The sequence below is a fragment of the Hippopotamus amphibius genome, chromosome 11 (assembly GCF_030028045.1).
Source record: "Hippopotamus amphibius kiboko isolate mHipAmp2 chromosome 11, mHipAmp2.hap2, whole genome shotgun sequence".
Taxonomy (NCBI): domain Eukaryota; kingdom Metazoa; phylum Chordata; class Mammalia; order Artiodactyla; family Hippopotamidae; genus Hippopotamus; species Hippopotamus amphibius.
In genome coordinates, this window is record NC_080196.1 from 43,876,464 (window position 1) to 43,891,284 (window position 14,821).

The 14,821-nt window shown below is 38.9% G+C and overlaps 1 protein-coding gene across 9 annotated transcripts in view; it reads left to right on the plus strand.

Moving 5' to 3' along the window:
• The first annotated feature begins 250 nt into the window (after nucleotides 1-250).
• The window catches only part of MLIP (muscular LMNA interacting protein), a 237,362-nt gene continuing 222,791 nt past the window's right edge, over nucleotides 251-14,821 (plus strand). For all 9 annotated transcript variants that reach the window (XM_057700596.1, XM_057700598.1, XM_057700603.1 and 6 more), the window contains exon 1: nucleotides 251-418. In XM_057700596.1, the coding sequence (XP_057556579.1) occupies nucleotides 356-418 (63 nt within the window). In that variant the 5' untranslated portion in view covers nucleotides 251-355. The remainder of the gene's footprint in view (nucleotides 419-14,821) is intronic.

Consider the following 14,821-nt stretch of genomic DNA (forward strand, 5'->3'; position numbering starts at 1 on the left):
CTTTGATAGTGGCTTTTTGTCACAGACGTCTTTCTTGGCTCAGGGAACCTAACGTGTTGGGATATTCTCCTGTTGGAGAGTTTGCTTTTATATCTAGTGACATTTATCATTATCTAAGGCCAGCTGCCTGACTTCTCTTCAGCGCTCTGTTTATGGGGTTTGAACATCTATAAATGGAAACACTAGCTAACCAGAAATTATCGCCAGGGCTTTCTGATAGTGTCCTGGGCTCTCACAAGTTGGAATGTCCTGCAATATCTAACATGTAAGCAAGTCACATCATTTTCTAGACAGAATCGGAATCTCACTTTTTCTGTTTCTCTCTCTCGCTCTCGCTCTCTCATTCTCTTTCAACATGGAATTTGAAAAGCATGAAAAAGGAAGCTTATTAAACGAGAATTTAGAGGAGAAACTGACGGTAAGACTGGTGAGATTTCTCAAACACAGATTTATGATGAGACTGACGGGGTAACAATCAGCTGTCATAGTTTGGAACAGTTGTACCAGGCAGCCTATATTTCCATGTTTTTCTGGTCAACAACATTAACATGAATGAGTTCCAAGGGCTTTACTGAAAACAATGTAATAAAATTATCAATACGTTGTCATTACCAGAATGTGGGCAGATTTGATTGGGTTAATGATGTCGTTTATCTCCATTTTTAAAACCAGAATCCGTTTCATTTTGAGCCCTTGTGTGATTGTCTCCATACTGGGAGATTATTGTCTTTACTGATATGAAGTTTAACGTATGTTCAAAGCCCGGTTTCTCTCAGAGATGCCAGGAATATGTGTCAAGGGAAATATAGGAATTATGGACTGTTTTAATGTTTTATGGAATAAGTTAATGATCTTCTGGTGTAAGGATAAAGTGTACTCTTCAAAAAGTTTTTATTTTTTGGCTATAAAAGTAGCTTTACCTTGATGCTGAGAAATTCAATGTCAGTGAACATAGTGGTCACTTCTATTTGCTCAAATATAAAATATACAGTAACCTAGAGTAGAATGTATTTTTTATGGTCCACTTGATGGGTATAGGAGGCTAATTATGTTTGTAAAGCTTCTGTGGCTTCAGAGTTAATGTTAGAACAGGGCCAGCTAATTTTAAAAGCAGTGCAAGTAGCAAAAAGTAAAACTATATTGACTTTAAGACCATGGCTTCTTAAACTCATGAGATTGCATTGTTCTGGATTTCTGATGTTGAGATGTATGCACTAGTAATGGTATTCTTGAAAGATAGAAAAAAAAAAAGATACTGGGTTGAAAACTCTTAAAGTGTATTAGAATTTCAAGGTCTTAAAGAAATATATTGCATAAAATATAACCTAAAGGATTCGGGTCATTTTGAATATCAACTGTGGACCTCTGTTCTAGGTGGTTGTTTAAACACGTCATGGTCAGAGACTACCTTACTTTTTGACTGTTTTGAAAATCCATGTATTATTGTAGAACTAACCAGGGGTTTTGAGTCAGAAAGATCTGGTGAGAATTCTCACTCTATAACTTCTAAATGTAGGACACTGGGATTTTGTTTAAGCTTTTTGCCTCTCAGTTAACGTACTTGTTGCTGGGGAGCAGTGATACCTAATTCGAAGGCTGTCATGAGCATTAAAAACTATAACATATGTGAAGTCCCTCTGCTGAGCCTGTTGTTTTCAAACTGTTTTTGGCTTGACTTACTTAGCAAGTACATACCCAGGGTTTGTTTATATGGAAAGAGAAAGCTGAAATGCATTTCAAAGGAAAAGGAAAACTCAGATATGTTAACCATAAAGGCTTAGTGGTTATAAAACCTTGATGGAACCAGATAGATGGTAAATAAATACATGAATAGGAGTTGCTATGAATTAGTGTGAAATTTGACTCACAGCTGCCTGGCAATCTTTTACAGGAAGTTTTGCAAATAAACATAGTGGATATGGGGCAAGTGAACAAAAGTGAAAATGATCTCTTGGTGTATAAACATGTCACTGCCTGGGAGGTCACACATTCTGCATGCCTGAGTCTACCTGGAACATAGCTATGCATCTAGAAATGAGCAAAAAACTCTCCTTAGGGAGGGAGTAGCTGCCACAACATTCGTGGACCTTACTCTGGAGGGGAAGCTGAGGGCTGGCCTCTGATTAATTTCCAGAAGATTCTAGGAAAATCTAGGTCCAATCCGAAGGCACCAGAATATCCAGTTTGTGCTGAGCAGAGCTGGTTCTCAGGGAGGGAGGGGATACAGTAGCAATAAAGTTCAGTACTTGGGGAAGTTACCTGTATAGATAAATAGGTAAATAATAAGTTAATAAAGAAGTAAAATTAAGGCAAGAACGCTGACTACTCTCCGAACTCTTTTTCTTTTAGATTATTAAATGCATCAGCAAAGAATTTCATTTACATTGATCTTCAACTGAAATTTCTTAATAAAAAGGAACAATTCATGTGTTAACAGTAAAAATGGTCATGCACTTCAGGGCATTCTGACATCAGAATGGTTTCTTTCTCTAAAAGATGATAAGAACAAGTAGACCTCACACACGTCTAATCATTTTTATCACATTAGTATGATATATCTCGAGACAATTCTATATTCCCAAGTAATAAATGTTCAATAAATATAACAAAAATAATAATAATTAGAAGGGTATGGCATCCAACTCATTTTATATTGAGGCTTGGTAGAAGAAAATTAACAGTAGTCAATTGCTGAATGTCATCAATATTGCTTTTTTGTGTAAAAGTAACTCTCTGAGATTGAGAAAGAAATTTTTCATCTGACAGTTTTTTAAACAGGATTTATCTAACATAAGAAGCTAAAAACTTGTATTTTTATTTTATTTATTTATTTGGCACACGGGCTTAGTTGCTCCGCGGCATGTGGGATCTTCCTGGAGCTGGGATTGAACCCGTGACCTCTGCACTGGCAGGTGGATTCTTAACCACTGCGCCACCTAGGAAGCCCAAAATTTGTATTTTTAAATAACATTTTACCTTTAATATTTAAAAAAATTTTGACATTTTAAATTTGAGGGTGGAAGTCTTATCCGATGACGTGCAGATTTCCTTAGAATCTCACAAAAAACATTCTTCTATTTCAGGAAAAGAGAATCATGCCACTTTTAAATACAATGAATGAGAAAGGCATTGAAGAAAAAACTATGGGTAAAATATAAAAATACAAAGTGTACATTTAAAAATTCTGTGGTAATTCAGTGAAGGGTAGCACTTTAAAGTTAAATTAGTTATCAATTCACAGGTTCATTAATACAAATAAAATTAGTTATTTTCTAAGAAGAAATCTGTTAGCAAAAAAACCCCCACAGAACTACTGTTTTGGTTATAATTCCTGATGTTATTATCTGTCGACAAGTTTGAGTTTTGTTCGGAGCATCTTCAGAGATGCAACCTGGTGTCTATTAGGTAGGATTGTCCTCAGAAAGAAAAGAAGAGCCTTTCAGATCAATACACGTTCCTGAGCTCCTGTTTTGAACAAGACAGGTACTAAGGGCTGCAGCAGAACATGCGTGATAAAGTCTTGACCATCAAGGAGATGATTATGTTTTGATTATTTTTTAGCAAATTACAAAAGAATAATGGTAAGTTTTAGTAACTTAGACTTATTCGAAGTGTACAAAACATAGATATTCCAAATTCTATTTTTTTTTTTTTGCATAGACTTAGGACAGCAAAACTATAATTACCCATCAGAATGTCCTAGCAATGGGAATAATTGTAAAACATTTTATGCAGTAACATATTTTATTTCATTATAATGTCTACTGTTGGAGGAGGTCATGGGGCGGACATGACCTCCAGCTGATCCAAGAGCAGGACCCGGGCAGTGGAAGTCTCCTTACCCCTCCCCTGTCCTTAGAACGTGCATTCTGCTCACTATTCACACAGTGGGAACTGTTTCAAGGATGCAGCCTTGAGAGGAAGGTGATGCTGAGACCAGCTGGGTGGTACCATCTGACTGAACCCAGTTAGGGCCTCTCTATAAACTCTTAAGATTCTGGCAGGTGATTCAGGAGATCCACTCCTCTTGCTGATGCCTGAGACAAGTCTGGTATTAAGTTCCCTGCTTACTAAAACTTCCACCCACCAAATAGGAGTGTCTTCCTCTTCTCCAGTCTCTCCTTGCCCTCTCTGTATGGGACCAATTTCAAATTTCACCCAGCAAGCTCCCAAGGCTTCAAACCAACATCTACATATCTATTTATTTTTCTAACTATATCTAACTAGGGTCTCTGATAGCAGGTACTTAGTAGGTGCTGACATACAAAAAAGTGTATACTGCTGATGTTTTTGGTGAGTTATCTAGAAATTATTTTCAGTTAGCTTGAGTGTTGTTTCTGTTCTATACATAACTCCTGACAAGATAGCATCATATAATACAATAAGTGGTAAATTTAGGGTTGTAATTGTTGGCGGTAAGGTACTGGATCTCTATATCTTTAGACCATAATCAACTGCCCTAGATCCTTAAAAAACTAATTTTGGTGAGGACCAAAATGAAGGAAAATGAAAACAAATGAACAAACAATGTGACATCTTTTCTTTGGCACTTGATTATTTATTTTGAAAACTTTCTTCCATTTCTTTGCCATTTGTAAGAGTGGATCAATGACTCTTGCTATGTTCTGGATTTTACTGAGAAAGTTGCCTTGGCTGTGCATTGTGTCTGATCATTTTGATGGTGGAGGATGTGAGTTAATTTGTCCCCAAAGCTTAACTCCCCTATGCTCCTGGCTCGCTTGTTTTTATGGGTGGGACCATAACCAAGCATGGTAGGCATTCGGGCATCTCTGAGAATGCTACTGGTCTCCTAGCACGTCTGTGGGGCCTACTGAGCATTCTATACCCTTATTTGGCATCCCTCCCAAGATGGCCCATTCGTCATCAGTATATTTTGAATTTACTATTCCCTTTTCTCCAGAGAGGGCCAGAGCTCTGTAATAAGTTGACATCCAACATACTCTGCGGAAATGATTATTTTCGCAAAACAGATGGGTGGTAATGAACACAATTTTATGGTAAGTGCCTCAATAAGCATCCTCTGACTGGAAGGCAAACAGGAAACTCAGAACTAGGATTCTCTGAATTTCTGAGCTCAGTGTCACGTCTGAATTTTTAGTAAAATCAATTAAGTTCCCATGTCTTACAGGGATAAGAACTCTCTGAGAGTTCTTAAAGGGGATGTAGGATTGATCAGTCTGAACTAGGTCCTTGGGAGTTCATTGATTAGGACATGGTCTCCCAAGAACTTAAACAGCCCTCAAGCATTACGAGTAGTGAGAAGATTCTGGTTTCACCCTGGGTGAAGATGTATAGTTGCAAAGAATAACATGAACCCTTATCATCTGGCAGATCAAAGTGAAAAACTAAATAATTGCTCTTAAAGCTCTCTTTCATAAGAAATAACCTCACTCTCACCTCTCTCTGGCCTCCTCTCCATAGAGTCAGTAACAAATTTTAAAAAATACCTGAAGCATATGTAGCATGAAATAAAAAAAGGAGGGAAGAGACAAGATGCCTTGATGGTAGATCACAGGAATCAATGGGAAATTACTAAGCAGTGGGAACTGAGTCTTAATGGGCATCATTGCAGAATGAGGTGAGACTGGGGAAATGATGAGTTCAAGTAGGAAAGTGCATGCAGGCATTCCGAGGACCATCCTAACATATCTAGGAAAATAGGAACAGAGAACCTATGCTTGTGCGTGTGTGTGTGTGTGTGTGTGTGTGTGAGAGAGAGAGAGAGAGAGAGAGAGAGAGAGAGAGTGATTGTATGGTGATGAAGACTTCTTATTCCAAGGAAGAGGCCTTCTTCCCTCTTCCTAAGTGTCATCTGGTGTGGTGAAAGCATGTTGTATCTGAGTCTAGGGCCAGTATTGGTGGGAAAGCTGTGTTTGTGTAGCTTTTGACAAATCACTTAATCTTTGGTGTCCTTATCTACAAGGTGAGAGCTGGGTTGGATTTGCCAAGATTGCTACTCTCTCTAAAACTTTATGAGTCTCTAGGAAATACCCTTTGGCTGTGTACTGATTAAATGCTTGCCATACCAAACATTGCCTCTTTATATAAACATTGAAATAGTTTATATTTTTATGTCATCACTGATCAAATGTAAAATAGAAATCTTCACTATTGGAGTAAACCTTCCTTGCAGTATAGAAAGTTCACAGTTCAGTACTCACGAATTGAATTGCATATATTTTTGATGTTTTCACTGAGAAATGACAAGTATTTGAGAACTGGATCATGGAGGAAAGTTAGAATAGATGAAGAAAGAAGCATGTAAATGCCTCACTGTTAATATCAAGATATTATCAAAATAAGGCGTTCTATTTTCTTACAATATTACATAAAATAAAGTGGATACTCTATTTTCATCAGGAATAACAATTTAGAAAATACAAGCTCTGTGTTTTAGATGTTATTTCTAAGATGGTTTGTTTAGGGTGAATTCATTCCCTTTTGTAGTTCTCACTGCTCCCTGCAATGTGCCTGACACAGATAACTTGGTCCCTTTGCAACTCTAATTTTAGTCCCTTTTGCATCACCGAGGTTGAAGAAAAAGTGGATTGCAGGCGAATGGCAAAATCCTAGCCACCATTTCCATTTTTCATTTTCCTTGAAGCAAAAATGAGGGCTCTGTCTGTTAGAACCCGGGGTGGGGAGATGCAGAGTAAAGTGCAACTGATGAGGATCCAGATTTATACTTTACGGTTCACACGAAGTTCTCGAAGCCATCCAGGCCTTTGAAAACCACTGCTAATTAAACCAGTGTCTGCTGATAATGTAAGTCTGGGATGCACTGTTTGAATGGATCTTTTGCTAGAGCTCTGTGTGATGGTGAGTAACAGAAGAGAGATGGATGGCAGACTTTAACTGAGCTGCGATTTCACAGTGACATTTATAACACCCTGTTCGTGTGGCGAGATAGTTTCTGGGTTCTCTTTGTGGGAATTACAATGACTTACCTGGCCAGTTGTTCTGTCCTGAGTACAGCTCCCCCCAGGAAATGACAAATAGATTGCTGTATTAGTGATGGAATTATATTTGAGAGCCACGGGCTTTATTTTGCTACTGATCTTCATAAAAATAAGGAGATGGTTTCTAAAAATGGTGACAGAGTGTCTGTGGTTTAATTGCTGGTTTCTCTCTTTTATTTATAACCTAAGTTTTTCTCAAGGGTCCTTTCATCAATTGCCTTCTCAGTTAGTGGGTGTTTCCTTGCATGGGTAGCTTCTGGGGAAGATGCCACTGCAGCTTATTCTCCAAAATTGGCCTTGTGGATATCAGGATGTAGCCATTCAGAGACCACTTCCTACTCTTAAATACTGACTTGATGACGTTTATTTTTGGAGCAGATGTGAGCCCATAGGATTGCTTTCCCGAACCTGTTATAATTTCCCGGGATATCACATCGTCATGGGGAAGCTGAATGAAAAAATGTCAGCATGAATTAATAAGCTTATCACAGAGAGCAGGGAGCTCTTTTAGAAAGTGTGAAGGAAATATGGAAAATCAAGTGTTTCCATTTCTATTTTGTTTATCCAGTGGAGCCCAGCTTTCAATCTGGGAATTCCTGTATGTTTTGTTGTTCTGTTTGCTTCTCCTCATTCATTCATTCATCCGGTCTGGGAGTCTTGTGCACGTAGCTTGCTGACCTCGTGGCTGCCCGTACTCCTTTTCCGGGGGGGTGGAAGCAGAAGTGGGGATGGCTCTTAGAGACATCCAATGAATTCTGTCCTTTGCAACCCTACTACAGTCATGCCCTGTGGAATTTGCCTCCTTGACTCTGGCACCTCCAGGGTTTGGAAAGGCATCTATTAGGGTTCCTTCCTGGCTGCAGCTCTGCTTCATAGAGCAATACACCTCCATCTCCTTTTTATCTTTTAGAAATTTATGATATGCTTTTTCATGCTGACTCTATTGTTGTGGGTTTATTCTTTTCAATTCCTTTCCCCTTTTTTAAATGAGGTCCAGAGAAGGATGTGAGGGAAATTCCTGGGTTCCATTAGCCATCTTGAACCAGAAGACCCTTGATTTTTTTAAAGCTCTTCCTCAATACTTTGTGTTGGAAAATCTTTTCAGTAGGTGGGGAGTGTTGGCAATACCCTGATTCTTCATTGAGAGAGAGGCATTATGTAGAAGTGTTGTATGAGCTATGGTACGTAGCATGCCAAGAAATATTCGGAGCATATAACTAAAAAAATTATGCTGTTTCTAAAAATCTGAAAATTGAAAATTAAGAGAGTTATACTTCTGACCTTTCTTCTTTGTGCCATAGTGATCGTGATGGTTAAATTCAGAGACTCGGATGTGAGGGTTCAAATCCAGGCTCTCGTGTGTTCAGCTTCGGTTTCCTTAACTGTAAAATGGGATGTGACGTGCCTCCCAGGGTGGTTATATGGACTGGAAATAAGGAAATTTTGGAAAAATCCTTGCACGGGAACCTTTAGACAAATGAGAATCGCAATGGGGTACAATTTACTTCTTGCATCTGGAGAAGAAACCCTGGACTTGTGCTTGGGATTTGTCCTCTGCAGAGAGAAAGTGATTTCAAACCAGAGGCAATGCTTAGGAAGGATGCTATCCTCAAAACTCTAAGTTTTAATTTTGTCTGTCCTGGAAGGTGACAGAATTTTAAGAGTAAGAGCATTTAAAACATGGCACCCATTCTGAAAGACATTATGGTCTAGTGTCAGAGGGGAATAATTATATTACATTAATGCAAGTACTAGGAGGGTGAGTCAAAAATTTTCCGCGCTCTGGCTGTAGAATTTATAGAAGTTTTAATATAATTGGAGTTTGGATAATTTTTGACTCACCCTCATATGTAGGGAGAGAGCAAATGGCTAAATTGTAAGGCACAAATAATTAGGACATACCTAATATGTGGCTCATATAATTAATAAAAAATATACCAATGACTGCTAGACTTATCAAGGTGGGATGTTTATAGGAGGGGAAGAATAGAGGTAAATAGGAAGGCATCCTGGTGCATGTGTGTGTGTGTGTGTGTGTGTGTGTGTGTAGAATGTTTAAAAGAAGAACATAAATATGGTTAACAGTGCTGTTTGGTTGAAAACAGTTTTAAATCCAGAAATTATTTATTCTGTTCAGGAGATCATAATTTATGTCTCTCACTTTCACCTGGCATTTTTTTCTCCTGTACATAATGTATTTTCCTGGGAAAGCAACACCACCAATGGTTCATTTATTTTTCCATTTAAAACTTTTTCTATAAAACATATAGTTCCTATACAAGTAGGACTTATATTGGTACAATTTTTCTGGAGCATAATACATATCAAGGCTTTAAACACTTCCCTACCGCCCAGGTAATTTTACTCTAGGAATTTTGTAAAGCAAAGAAATGCACAAATATTAGTTATACTGATATTTATTACAATGTCGTTGGTAAAAGTAAGAATAATGGACACAGTAGGGAAATAAGTTATTAATGTATGAAAACCTTATACAAGGAAATTTAAGGGCAGTGGTATAGTGCAGCGGTCCCCACTGTGTTTGACACCAGGGACCGGTTTCATGGAAGACAACATTGCCATGGACAGGGTTGGGCGATGTTTCAGGCGGTAGTGCAAGGGGTGGGGAGAGGCAGATGGAGCTTGCCCACAGCTCACTTCCTGCTGTCTGGCCCAGTTCCTAACAGGCCACGGACCAGTGCCAGGCCACGGCCCTGGGGTTGGGGACCCCTGGTAGAGTGGACAATATACTCCATTTTTTCCTACAAAAATACAGATGTTATGCAATGTGGAATAAGTCCTCTATGGACCCTCCACGTTGGCAGGACATTAACATGCAAATCAGAGAATATATTTGTGCACCGCTTCTATTAAATACAGACAAGAATACTGTGGGTTGAACTACACTTTTCAGTTTTACTGAAATTTCAAATAGCTCAGAGTGATTTTTTTTTTTCATAATAACCTCACGTTTTTATGATTCTGCTGAACTGATGAGATTGAATCAGAGAAGAATGCAAGGTAAGCTGATATTTGGTGCACTATTCTCCATCCGAGAGCAGATCTGTACAAATCTGGAGACCTTTCATCATTTAGCCAAACAGCCTTGGGCCACCAGCAGAGTGCAGACTCCTCAAGGTCAGGAACTTGATTTTCCCGCCACCAAGGGCTGGGTCTGATGTGTACCCAATAAACCTTGGTTCAGCGGCACAGGTGTGACTTTTACGTGTGTCTGTGTGTGGGTGTGCAGTGCACTTTATCTGATTTCATGAGTAGCAGGGATCACAGACTAAGCCTACACTGAATTCATCCTAAGATTCAGCCGTGTCTGGAGAGCTGGTAGCTTGGCACTTTCAAAGGAGTGTTTTTAAGAGACATTGAATAACTTCCCAGGGAAAGACTTACCCACAAGCCCTGGGGGAAAAGACAGATGAGATTCTTATGGTTATGTTCATAGAAAATGAGAGACCCTGAGTGTGGCAGGTGGCCTTCCCCTTCTGGTTGACCTCCAACTTGACTTCAGCAGTTTTGCTTGTGAGTAAAAATGGACAGAGTTGTCTTTTATGAAGTCTTTGAGCAGCGTGGAGAGCCCTAAATACCAGTTGTGCTTGGTGCTGGCAGCTTGGGCAAAGGCATCAGCCTCCTCAATGCAGAGCCCTGGACACCTCGGTGTGGCCGTTGGCAGGCAGTGGTGGCATTGGTGGCAGAATTGCAGGTTTTGGCATTGGTGACAGCATTGCCAGAGTGTGACAATAGGCCAGCACGTGACAGGAGGAAAGTGGCAGACTCCGAATGTGAGCCAAAGCACTAGTTCGTTGGAGCAATGAAAGAATGACAGAGGCGTGGAACTTTCTCAGGGTGGGTAGAAATATAGCCACAGTGATACTATTTTAATACCATTTAAAATAGTAAATTGGACTTCATTTTTGCTCCAAGAACAGGTCATATTTACAGTTCCCTTGTGAAAATTAAGTACTATGAAAAATGGCAATTAATTAGATATTTTCAGATACCCACTGTCAGTTATGATTAATGAGGTGCTTAGGATGTCAGTAAAATCTTCAGTATCCTTTGAGGATTATTATGTTTATTTTTGAGGAGTTTGCTAAGATTCCTTTTCTCTATCTACCAATTTCCAGTGCTGTGAGGTAGATCATCCCTAACATACTCTGCAGTATCAATTATAGACTCTGAATGAAGTACAGCATGTCTGTTCCAGAGATGTCTGAAATTCTTCGACATGGTAGCTTTGGTTTGTTTTCATAATACTTGAGATGTAAAAGGGATCATTGTTGGTTTCCCATGTATTTAAAGTCCTAGGTGAAATTTTAGGTTGATACTTACCCCCTCGCCTTCCCCTCTCCCCCCTCCTTTCCCTTCTCCCTGTCCTCCTCCTCCCTGTCCTCCTCCTCCCTGTCCTCCTCCTCCCTCTCCTCCTCCTCCTCTTTGGCTCCTCTCCCCTCCTTCCCCCACTCCTCATCATTGTTCTCCTCGTCCTGTCCTCCTCCTTCTTGTCCTGCTCCTTTTCTACTTTCTTCTTTTTCGTCTTTTGGTGTCCAAATGTTCCAGCACCAGTTATTGGAAAGGTGTAGACACTCTAATTATCAACAAGAGAAAGAATCCCATGTATTATAGATTCTCTTTAAAACCAGGGAAGTGTTTCATCATCTCAACAGCAGCCACCCATACTACTAATACTTACCTATTTTTGCTATGACCTAGGCATCACTGTTCATCTATCTATCTATCTATCTATCTATCTAGCTATCCATCCATCTATCTATCATCTATCTATCTATCTATCTATCTATCTATCTATCTATCCATCCATCTATCTATTATCTATCATCTATCATTTATCTATCATCTATTATCTATCTATGATACATAACTACATATAGTAACTCCCAAAGTTGATATTATTTCTGTTCTAGTTTTATGTATGGGGAAACCAAGGTAAGAGATATTAGTTAAACGGTTAGTAACTGGTAGAGCTCGTTTCAAACCCAGGCTGTCTCCAAGTCCTAACCACCATATCATGTTGCCTCTAAACTCAATTTTCTTTATGGTTAAATTTACACAAGAATACATTTTGGGATAAATTTATGTAACAACTCATATGCTTTCTAATTAGTGTTTGGGTCCAAAAAACAAATGATGCTCCTACAGGAACACTAAGAATGGTGGACTGAAACATTAGTTTAATTAAAGATTCAGATGGACAAGATTTACTGTTTTAGAAAGATTATAGGAAATATTTTCTGTATGAGGCATTTGCAATATTTTGCAAGTCTGCATTTTATAAGAACTTTCTTTGAGATATCCTTCTACCTGAAACTTTATAACTTTAAAGAACGGCACGATAGCTTCAGGGGAGATTTTCTTGTGTTTATGACCAACCATTTTAATTTCCTCTATGGTACTATTGGTATTTATTTGTAAGTATCAGAGTTCTTTATGTGATGGTCAGACTTTTTTATTCTTATTTGACCAGGTGACCATGTGATTTATTATTTAAACAGAGATCCTTTTGAGAGTAAAAGGGGGCCCTATTAATAATCACTTCATGACAACAGGCACTTAACCAGGACTGTCCCAGACAAGCCAGGGGACATGGGCAGCTGATACTTAACTTAGTCATGCATGGAGACCAGGGAATCAGTGATTCCAGGGGTCAGGGATGGCTTCTAGACTCTTGAAAAGTTGAAAGTATTCTCTAACAGATAAATGTCATTTGCTTCTGTTCTTAGCAAAAGGACAACTTGAACCCACTTACTGACATTCTTTTTAAGAGCTTGAGCTTAGGTTTCCTTTTTGTGTATCAGTTTATCTTGTATGACACAGACAGAGATGGTCTGTCATGTCGTTGCTTCAGGGCTACAGAGTTAGTGGTGCAGCCAATGCCCTTGACAGTGAAGAGAGAGGGAGAGTTCAGCCTAGTTTTCCTAAATGCTGGTTAATTTCACTTGTGAAATGAAAAGTATCCATTAATAGAAAGAGAAGGGCTGTAAACAAATAGCTGCAATTCCAACAGTTTCCCAGTGGATAGAATATTATATTACTCTATTCAAAGGTGTAGAAGCATTTTGTTCAAAGGTGTAAATGGTATCCTTTTTTTTTTTTCCTCCAGCATCATAAATCTTGTCATGAGGTAACTAAGGAACATTAAATGTTGCTCTTTTCCTTGGCCTCTTGGCATTCTCTGAGTGAAGCTGAGTGGAATTGTGGAAAGAATGAGGAAAGCGTGACCATCAGTTTAAGCATAGCTGGGACAAGTCACTTAACTTCCCTGGGTCTCAATTTCCTTATTGATAAAAAGAAAATGGTAAACTAGATCATCTGAGGTTCCTCCTGGTGTTAATTTATGTGATTCTATGACCTCCTGCAAGGTTAGAGCAAGAATCCTCCCTGGATTCTTGAACGCCCTGATGGAAACATCATGCCTAGATTTCATGCCTCACCTACAGAAATGGGAACATCCAAATCCTTCTGGGGTTTTTACCGTAGGGAATGACACTCGTCCAAGTATATTTAATTATTGAAGTTGTACCTTTAAAAGCAAAGATTTATATATAGTAAGAGAGCCATGTTATGAGGCCCCCACACTGCAGTTGATCAGCACGGGCAAATGTAGAAGTATTGGGCAAAGATTTAAAAAATCACACACAAAAAAAACCAAACAGTTTATGGTTTAAAAAACACATTTCTCTCTCAAAATATTTGAGTTGGCTTAGCCCAGTGTACTTAGGAACAAAGGGATCCTATACATGGTGGTGAAAAGCCCTGGCTTGACAGTCACACTGACACAATTCCTGGCTCCCACGGTTCACTGTGTAACGTGGGGCGTCCAACCTTGTCAAGTGTATTAACTTGTAATCAAGTTTATTAACTTCTTTCAATGTCAGAATCCTTGTCTATGAAGTGAAGATCATAATAGCACTCATAAGAAGGGTTATTGTTAGAAATAACACATGTAAAAATCTTGGCACTTATTTCCCTGTAAGTCCAGCTGATGGCTTAACTTTTTTTTTTTTATTTTTTTTTATTTTTATTTTTTTTGGCTTAACTTTTAATGGGGAAAATTATTAGGCTAGTTTACTTGTATTAGGAAGGTAGTCTACATAGGTTTATAAGTAGACCCAAATATATTGACCTAACAGAGTTAAAATTAATTTTTCTCTCACACAACAGCCCTGGAAGGAGGGATGAGGGAAGAGAGGTCTCCAATAGGATCCCCAGTGACTACAGAGTAGAGATCGATACTGTGTTGTTGGGGCATTAGGGGTGGGGGAGAAACACCCAGACCCTGTTGGGAACTTGTGGATGATGCCAGCACTTACAAAAGCTGTTTTGAGAGAGTAGAAAAGTGATTGCTAGGGACTGGGGGCTGGGGGAAATAGGGAGAGATTGATGAAAGGATGCAAACTTTCATTTCTAAGGTGAATAAGGTCTGAGGATCTAATGTATAACATGGTGGTTATAGTTGATAATACTGTATCATATAGTTGAAATTTGCTAAAAGAGTAGAACTTAAATGTTCTTACCAAAAGGAAAAAAGATGAATAGGTGAGGTGCTGGAGGAGTTAATCAGGTTGATGCAGGGAACTATTTTGCAATGTACATGTGTATCAAATCATCACATTGTACATTTTAAATATCCTACAATTTTATTTGTCAATTATACGTCGATAGAGCTGGGAAAAAGTGTTCCTTCGGTATTACCCTGTGAGAGTCACAGGGACATATTAAACGCTCGTGATTCTTACTGATCTTGTCCTTGGCTGACACACAAGGCAAGGAGTAATCGAAAAGTTGGGGCAGTCACTGATATATGGAATCTA